General features: G+C 48.4%; 1 protein-coding gene across 1 annotated transcript in view; it reads left to right on the top strand.

Annotated features, from left to right (window-relative positions):
- LOC108142339 (chromodomain-helicase-DNA-binding protein Mi-2 homolog) overlaps positions 1-9,242 on the top strand; it is a 30,292-nt gene extending 21,050 nt beyond the window's left edge. The window contains exons 2-5 of the mRNA XM_017266094.2: positions 1,425-1,501; positions 1,576-1,819; positions 2,612-8,134; positions 8,699-9,242. Coding sequence (XP_017121583.1) covers positions 1,425-1,501; positions 1,576-1,819; positions 2,612-8,134; positions 8,699-8,838 — 5,984 coding nt within the window. The 3' untranslated portion in view covers positions 8,839-9,242. The remainder of the gene's footprint in view (positions 1-1,424; positions 1,502-1,575; positions 1,820-2,611; positions 8,135-8,698) is intronic.
- The last annotated feature ends 684 nt before the right edge of the window (positions 9,243-9,926 follow it).

Below are 9,926 nucleotides of genomic sequence, written 5' to 3'. Positions count from 1 at the left end.
TTTCGCGTACGTAGCGTTTATATTTTTTTTTAGCCAACTCCAGCAGTACCATTACCGTACCGTACTGTACTGTACTGTACTATTCTGTACCGTACCGTACCGTACCTTTCCAATCTGTAAACAGTGTCAAAACTAAACAAATAGGGACATTTTCAGAACTGACCGAAGACAGAGACTTTATTTATATTATTTGCGGCTTTGGACTAGTTATTGCTCAAAACTATGAGAGGACTAATAGAAATGATATACTTAATGGTTGTATCACAGCTATGGCGACCCCTTAAGTTGTTTGCTTTTAGTTTTAGGACAACTCTAAGCATGTTACGGAAGCTTCCTTAAGTAAAAAAATAATAATAATAACAACAAACTTAAACAAAATACAAGCAAATGTGAAAGGAGAGATGATAAAGTCGCTTAAAAATTATCAAATTATTTGCTGAAACTCTAGTGTCCAAAATACGGAGACGATGGGGAGACGAAACGAAACGAAACGAAACAAAACAAAACAAAACCAAAACCTAAACAAAGAAGGTTAAAAAAAAAAAACTAACACGAAATCGAAGAAAACCATGAAATTTTAGCTATTTCGTTGCAATATTTTTTATATATGATATTTAAGTAGTAGGGGAAGGAAAACAAACGAAAGGGAAAATCAAATGAAACATTGAGATCAAGTTGCAAAAAATCAAGCGTTTAAAATCGATTCGTAGCAATTACAACAAAAACAAAATCATATATACAATTTATATACAACAACAACAAAAAAAAAAAACCACTAAATATATACATATATATGTATATATGTATCTATATATATCTATATATATATATATATACAACATTGACATTTGATAAGCAACAAAAGAAACTTACTAGTTTTATATAAAATGCCACGCCCTCATACATAAATAAACCACATATGACAACACACCCACAAAGAACACACAACAAACAAACACACAGAGACACACATGAACTATAACACAGCAATTGAAAAGGAACTTATTAACGATTAATGATTGTGTAAGCCGAGAAAAGAAGAAGAGTAAAACAGATCAAGAGACATGAGAAAAATATTATTATTATTATTGTACATCTAAGAGCAAAACCGCTGACAAGACCAGCAGAATGAAAAATCTTACAAAAAAAGAGATATTGTTATATACTAGTAATTATTAAGACCACAAACAACAAAAGAAGAAAGAAAAAAACTTGACAAAAAAAGCAAAAAAATAGAATCAAATAAAATATTGAATCGAAAAAAAAAAAAAACGTTGCCATTGGTTTTATTTTATCTTGGTTTTTTTTTTCCGATCGATTGAAGCTCTTTGAACATGACTCACGGTAAATCCAGATCGCCCAGCATAGCGATATATTTGTGGGACAGCACTAATCATATTCCATCATTTTGATCCCCTATTTAGAAGAAGAAGAGGCCCAGGAGGACAATGCACCTCCAGCGGAGCTGTCCAACGATTCCGATGCGCCTCTAAAGCCGAACGTAAGTAGTACCATAGTTGTTTATACAACTATATCACATATAATCCCAAATAAACCCCATCGATATCCCGACAGAATGACGAGGATGATGACTACGATCCCGAGGATAATCGCAAGAAGAAGAAGGGCAAGAAGCGGAAGACCCGGAAGGGCGAGGAGAAGGGTCGCAAGAAGAAGAAGCGCAAGAAGAACGAGAGCGAGGAGGACAGCGACTTCGTCCAGCACGATGAGGAGGTGGAGTACCCGAGCACCTCGAAGCGCGGCCGGAAACGCAAGGAGGAGAAGCAGGCCGCCAAGGAGAAGGAGTCGGCATCATCTGGTAAGCAAAGCCTGTCTAAAAATCGACGTTTCGACGTCATTTGGCGGGTGCGATAATGCCCTCATGGGCCTCGATTTTGAAATTTAAATATCAATTGTAGTGCTAATATTTTGATACTATGTACATAATTTGTGAGTACCTCCAAGAATAACCAGTCACTTGCCCCATGGGCGTTATAGCACTTAGGCGTGTACTCCATTTGGCTTACGTTTAAAGAAATGTTTTTAATTCAAATCATTTGAAACAGTTTTACAAATCTAAATAAAAATCAAATAAATTCTTCATTAGTAAAGATGCCGTTGTCGGGTTAACCACACTCAAAGAAAAAAAAATTAAATGTTGAAATGTTCAAAAGTTTTGCGACAAAATGCGTTTTAAGATAAGGAAAGATTCTAATAGCTCGGACTCCACGGCACAGAACTGGATCTGCCCCCCAAAATAACACGAATTTTTTAAAATCCTCTTAGCATCTAGTTTTTAAAAGCCTAGACTTTCAAAATTAAAAAAAAATTTTTTTTTTAATTTATATAAAGTAAGAATACGAAACTTAACTTATCGCGGTAGATATAGATTTTAGTATTCCGATCCAAGTGATTTTTGGACTTGAGCTAGATGTATTTTAAGCTTTTAACTTTTCGTAAAAATAAAAACACACTTAAAAATAGAAGAATAATTACAAATAAAATCTTAATCTAGGTAAATAAAAACCTTTTTTATATTCTAAACTGTTGAGATTAATAAAGGCGATTATTGAAGTAGATGTTCATATACTATCGTTGCATTTGCTTCCAGGTATGCCCTCCGTGGAGGACGTATGCTCGGCTTTCAGCGTGTGCGACGTGGAGATCGAGTACAGCGAGGAGGAGCTGCAGAGCCTGACCACCTACAAGGCGTTCATGCAGCATGTTCGACCCATTCTGCAGAAGGAGAACCCCAAGATCGCGGCGCCCAAGCTGATGATGCTGGTGGCGGCCAAGTGGCGTGAGTTCTGCGAGAGCAATCCGCACATCCAGCAGGAGGGCGGTGGTGCCGCCGGTTCGGGAACATCCGCCGGACAGGCGCGCAGTGTGACCGGCGATGAGCCAGAGGAACCGCGATCTTCGCGCTCATCGCGCAACGAGAAACCGGACGACATCTACGAGGAGGCCGTCGAGGAGGAGGAAGAGGAGGAGGAGGAGGAGAAGAAGCCGCGACGCAAGCGCAGTGGGCGTGGCAAGAAGGGACGCCGCCCCTCCGCCAAGGTGCCCACGCTGAAGATCAAGCTGCTGGGCAAGCGCAAACGGGACAGCTCGGACGAGGAGCCAGAGGCCAGCGGTGGCTCCGAACGTGACTCGGATCTGGAGTTTGAACGCATGCTCCAGAAATCGGACGAGAGTGCCGATGAGAAGGAGACGCCTGCCTCCGCCAAGGCGGACAACGCGGCATCATCCGCTGCCGCTGCCCAGGACGACGCCGCTGCCACCGGTGCTCCGGTGGTGCGCAAGAAGGCCAAGACCAAGATTGGCAACAAGTTCAAGAAGAAGAACAAACTCAAGAAGACCAAGAACTTCCCGGAGGGCGAGGATGGCGAACACGAGCACCAGGACTACTGTGAGGTGTGCCAGCAGGGCGGTGAAATCATCCTGTGCGACACCTGTCCGCGGGCCTATCACCTGGTGTGCCTGGAGCCGGAGCTGGACGAGCCGCCGGAGGGCAAGTGGTCGTGTCCGCACTGCGAGGCGGATGGCGGTGCTGCCGAGGAGGAGGACGACGACGAGCATCAGGAATTCTGCCGCGTGTGCAAGGATGGCGGCGAGCTGCTCTGCTGCGACTCGTGTCCCTCTGCGTACCACACCTTCTGCTTGAATCCGCCGCTGGACACCATACCCGACGGCGACTGGCGCTGTCCGCGCTGCAGTTGCCCGCCGCTGACCGGCAAGGCCGAGAAGATCATCACCTGGCGTTGGGCCGTGGCCGGCAGCGATGACGGACCCTCCACCTCCAAGGGATCGTCGAAGAGTGGCACGGCACGGGTGCGCGAGTACTTCATCAAGTGGCACAACATGTCCTACTGGCACTGCGAATGGGTGCCGGAGGTGCAGCTGGACGTCCATCATCCGCTGATGATCCGTTCGTTTCAGCGCAAGTACGACATGGAGGAGCCGCCCAAGTTCGAGGAGTCGCTGGATGAGGCGGACACGCGTTTCAAGCGCATTCAGCGCCACAAGGACAAGGTGGGCATGAAGGCCGACGACGACACCGAGCTGCTGGAGGAGAAGTTCTACAAGAATGGCGTCAAGCCCGAGTGGCTTATTGTGCAGCGTGTGATCAACCATCGGACGGCACGCGATGGCAGCACCATGTATCTGGTGAAGTGGCGCGAGCTGCCCTACGACAAGTCCACCTGGGAGGAGGAGGGCGACGATATCCAGGGCTTGCGGCAGGCCATTGACTACTACCAGGATCTGCGGGCCGTCTGCACCTCGGAGACCACACAATCGCGCAGCAAGAAGAGCAAGAAGGGTCGCAAATCGAAGCTCAAGGTCGAGGATGACGAGGATCGTCCGGTGAAGCACTATACACCGCCGCCGGAGAAGCCAACCACGGACTTGAAGAAGAAATACGAGGATCAGCCGGCCTTCCTCGAGGGCACTGGCATGCAGCTGCATCCCTACCAGATCGAGGGCATCAACTGGCTGCGCTACAGCTGGGGCCAGGGCATCGACACCATCCTGGCCGATGAGATGGGTCTGGGCAAGACCATTCAGACGGTCACGTTTCTCTACTCGCTCTACAAGGAGGGCCACTGCCGCGGACCCTTCCTTGTCGCCGTGCCCCTCTCCACGCTGGTCAACTGGGAGCGCGAGTTTGAGCTCTGGGCCCCCGACTTCTACTGCATCACGTACATCGGCGACAAGGATTCGCGAGCGGTTATCCGCGAGAACGAGCTGAGCTTCGAAGAGGGTGCCATTCGTGGCAGCAAAGTATCGCGACTGCGGACCACCCAATACAAGTTCAATGTGCTGCTGACCAGCTACGAGCTGATCTCCATGGATGCCGCCTGTCTAGGCAGCATCGATTGGGCAGTGCTGGTGGTGGACGAAGCGCATCGGCTGAAGAGCAACCAGAGCAAGTTCTTCCGCATCCTGAACAGCTATGCCATTGCCTACAAGCTGCTGCTCACGGGCACACCGCTGCAGAACAATTTGGAGGAGCTGTTCCATCTGCTCAACTTCTTGAGCCGCGACAAGTTCAACGATCTGCAGGCCTTCCAGGGCGAATTCGCGGACGTTTCGAAGGAGGAGCAGGTGAAGCGTCTGCACGAGATGCTCGGACCGCATATGCTGCGTCGTCTCAAGACGGACGTGCTGAAGAACATGCCGTCCAAGTCGGAGTTCATTGTGCGCGTCGAGCTGTCGGCCATGCAAAAGAAATTCTACAAATTCATCTTGACCAAGAACTATGAGGCTTTGAATTCGAAAAGTGGCGGCGGCTCCTGTTCGCTGATCAACATCATGATGGACCTGAAGAAGTGCTGCAACCATCCGTATCTCTTCCCGTCGGCCGCCGAGGAGGCAACCACCGCCGCCGGCGGCCTCTACGAGATCAATTCGCTGACCAAGGCCGCTGGCAAGCTGGTGCTGCTCTCCAAAATGCTGAAGCAACTGAAGTCGCAGAACCATCGTGTGCTGATCTTCTCGCAGATGACCAAAATGCTGGACATTCTCGAGGATTTCCTCGAGGGCGAGCAGTACAAGTACGAGCGCATTGATGGCGGCATCACGGGCACATTGCGTCAGGAGGCCATCGACCGATTCAATGCTCCCGGAGCGCAGCAGTTTGTCTTTTTGCTGAGCACTCGCGCCGGTGGATTGGGCATCAATTTGGCCACGGCCGACACTGTCATTATTTACGACTCCGACTGGAATCCGCACAACGATATACAGGCCTTCTCGCGAGCCCATCGCATCGGGCAGGCCAACAAGGTGATGATCTATCGCTTTGTCACCCGCAATTCGGTCGAGGAGCGTGTGACGCAGGTGGCCAAGCGCAAGATGATGCTCACCCATCTGGTGGTGCGTCCGGGAATGGGCGGCAAGGGTGCCAATTTCACCAAACAGGAACTGGACGACATCCTGCGCTTCGGCACAGAGGATTTGTTCAAGGAGGACGACAAAGAGGAGGCCATCCACTATGACGACAAGGCTGTGGCCGAGCTGCTGGATCGCACCAATCGCGGCATCGAGGAGAAGGAGTCGTGGGCCAACGAGTATCTGTCCTCGTTCAAGGTCGCCTCGTATGCCACCAAGGAGGAGGAGGAAGAGGAGGAGACGGAGATCATTAAGCAGGATGCAGAGAACTCTGACCCAGCCTACTGGGTGAAGCTGTTGCGCCACCACTACGAGCAGCACCAGGAGGATGTGGGTCGCAGCCTGGGCAAAGGCAAGCGCGTGCGCAAGCAGGTCAACTATACGGATGGCGGCGTTGTGGCTGCGGACACCACACGGGATGATTCCAACTGGCAGGACAATGGCAGCGAGTACAACTCGGAGTATTCGGCTGGCTCCGATGAGGACGGCGGCGACGATGACTTCGATGAGCAGAACGGCGGCGAGCGGAAGGCCAAGCGGCGTTTGGAGCGACGCGACGATCGTCCCTTGCCGCCACTCTTGGCCCGCGTTGGCGGCAACATCGAGGTGCTCGGTTTCAATGCCCGCCAGCGCAAGAGCTTCCTCAATGCCATCATGCGGTACGGAATGCCGCCGCAGGATGCCTTCAATTCGCAGTGGTTGGTGCGCGATTTGCGCGGCAAATCCGAGCGCAACTTCAAGGCCTACGTCTCGCTCTTCATGCGGCATCTCTGTGAACCGGGTGCCGACAATGCGGAGACCTTTGCCGATGGTGTGCCGCGCGAGGGTCTGTCCCGCCAGCACGTGCTAACCCGAATCGGTGTGATGTCGCTCATCCGCAAGAAGGTGCAGGAGTTCGAGCACATCAACGGCTACTACAGCATGCCGGAGCTAATCCTCAAGCCTTGCGAACCCGTGCGATCAGCCCTCAAGCAGGATGTGGCCGCTCTAGAGGCTCCGCCTGCCGGTGGCAATGTGGACAAGAGCGCCACCACCAGCAATAGCGTCACTCCAGCCACCAGTGCGGCACCCAGTCCGGCGCCAGCATCCGAGAAGGGCGAGGACAAGGACAAAGACTCCGAGAAGGACAAGGAGAAGGAGAAGACCACGGCTGAGAAGAGCGAGGTGAAGCAGGAGCAAGAGGCTGAAGAGGACAAGAAGCCGGGTGATGTGAAGCAGGAGAACGCGGCGGAGGAATCAACGGCCGGCGACACAAAGCCCAGCGAGGCGGCGGCGGCGGCGGCGGCGGAGATCAAATCCGAGCTGGCCAAGACAGAGCCCAAGGAGGAGGCCAAGGATCCGGACCTCAAGGAAGAGCCCAAGGCGGAGGAGAAGGAAAGGGAGAAGATCGAGGACAAGAAGCCCATGCCGGCGACAACAGTGATCGATGACGACGACGACGATGTGATGATCGTCAAGGAGGACGGTGAGCTGGAGAAGCCCAGTGCCAGTTCGCCCAAGGATCACAAGGCGGCCGCTGCTGCCGCCGCTGCTGCTGCTGCCGCTGCCGCTGCCACTGGAGCCGCCGCTGGCAAGGGAGGAGTGGAGGACAGTCTGGAGGTGCTGAAGCGCAAGTTCATGTTCAACATTGCCGATGGCGGCTTCACCGAACTGCACACCTTGTGGCTGAACGAGGAGAAGGCCGCTGTGCCCGGCAGGGAGTACGAGATCTGGCACCGTCGCCACGACTATTGGCTGCTGGCCGGGATCGTGACCCACGGCTATGGACGCTGGCAGGACATCCAGAATGACATTCGCTTTGCGATCATCAACGAGCCCTTCAAGATGGACGTCGGCAAGGGCAACTTCCTGGAGATCAAGAACAAGTTCCTGGCCCGCCGCTTCAAGCTGCTGGAACAGGCGCTCGTTATCGAGGAGCAGCTGCGTCGGGCGGCCTATCTGAATCTCGCCCAGGACCCCAGCCATCCGGCCATGTCGCTGAACGCCCGGTTCGCCGAGGTCGAGTGCCTGGCCGAGTCGCATCAGCATCTCAGCAAGGAATCGCTGGCGGGCAACAAGCCCGCCAACGCGGTGCTCCACAAGGTGCTCAACCAGCTGGAGGAGCTGCTCTCGGACATGAAGAGCGATGTGTCCCGGCTGCCAGCCACCCTGGCCCGCATCCCGCCGGTGGCCCAGCGGCTCCAGATGTCCGAGCGATCGATTCTCTCCCGCCTGGCGGCCACCGCCGGAAACGCCTCGAATGCTGGTGAGTCTCGTTTAAATGTTTTCTTTACAATCGGAAATTACTAACAAATAATTAAGTAAAGTAAAAATAGTGTTGCAATTCACTTATAAAAAAGTTAAAGTTTAGTTTGTAATTTTAATTTTTATTTGCTATCGAATTTCTAATGTAACTTGTTAAAAAATGCATCAAGATTCACATTTTCTCAAATAGAATTTTTGGTTGTTAACTTATAAAAAAATTCTTAAAAATATAACGATATTGGATTTGTACTCTCACCAAGTTGTGAAAAAATATGTTGAAAATAATTTAGAAAACTAATTTTGATTTTTTTTTAATAACAAGTCTTGCAATTCAATTAGGACAAAGTGAATGTCTTGTATTAGGGTATAGATTTTAATTTCAATTTATATTTGAAATAGATCTTGTTAAGTATTTACAATGCCAGATTCATATTTTCTAAAATCGAATTTATTTTAATTTTTTTTGTAAGAAAACTATTTGATAAATATAGAACGCAATAGAATTGCTAAATGTAGTAAGTTTAAAAACAATCGTTATAATAAACTTTGTTCTTTTTTGTTTTAGCTCAATTAATGGCACAATTCCCGGCTGGATTCCAGGGCACAACATTGCCAGCATTCACGAGCGGACCGGCTGGAAACTTTGCCAACTTTCGGCCACAGTTTTCGGTGCCCGGCCAGCTATCGAATAATTCCGGCGTCTAGGCATCTCCTCAATATCTATGTTAAGAGCATTCGTATTCCATGCAAATATACTTTACTCAAGCTAAGAATTTAAATGTCCTCACACGAAAACACCCGCACACCCACTACCTATATATTTATGATAATCATTTGCAATGAAACACCCCCCCGATAACAAACAAAAAACAAAAAAAAAATGGACCCATGTCGCGTTCACACAAATAACTAATTCAAACGGTTTGACATTTGGCGGATGGCGAGCTTTGTTCCAGGCTTCGGATTCTGCTCCTGGGGCGGATCTCAGCGGAACACGACTCGCGGCCAATAAACATACGACAAGTATAATACATAGTTCTTATTTACTTCTTTACTACGTGATTACATAATCTAGATACAAAATATAAATGTATTGAATTCCATTGCAATAAAAGAGTTTTATTTATTTGGGGTGGGAGTGCAACGTCGGAAAATGATCAAGGAATGATTTATAACAAACTGGGTATGGTATCCAACCTGTTTCCTAACCGTAATCCTTAACCTGTAAAGCCGATTCAAAACCGTAATCGAAACCGAAACCGGTATAACATTGTTTGCCTAACCGGAACCGAAACCGAAATATATAGCAACCGGAATAACCGTTTCGGAAAAATTATTACCATTTAATATGTCAGATGCAAATTATTTTCTTTTAGAATATTTTGTCACAGTATATATCATTGAAACGAAAAAAATGATTTTCATTTATACAAAAATGCTGCGACCCAAAAAAAAACACCTAGTGAAAATTTAACATTTACATTTTACTTACAAAAAATGTAAGTTGATGTACTTAGTGTGAAAATGGTGTTAATTAGTAAATAATATTAATATTTTTATTTTAAGTTGCAAAGCGTTCATAAGTAAATAATTACAAGTACAAAACTTCAAAGCTTTTTTTTAGAAACCTCGCACATTCTACGTGCAAAAATCATCTTCAATCTCAGCATTAATATTTTGCATAGATAGATAGTTATAATGTTGGAAATATTATTTTTATTTGATCGTTACGGTACCGTTGCCGCGAAATACAAATACGATATATTATAGCTGTACTGCTTGTAACCGTAGCT

This window comes from Drosophila elegans, unplaced genomic scaffold (assembly GCF_018152505.1).
Source record: "Drosophila elegans isolate 14027-0461.03 unplaced genomic scaffold, ASM1815250v1 contig_208, whole genome shotgun sequence".
Taxonomy (NCBI): domain Eukaryota; kingdom Metazoa; phylum Arthropoda; class Insecta; order Diptera; family Drosophilidae; genus Drosophila; species Drosophila elegans.
Note: the sequence above shows the minus strand (reverse complement) of the source record. Positions and strands in the feature narration are given on the sequence as shown.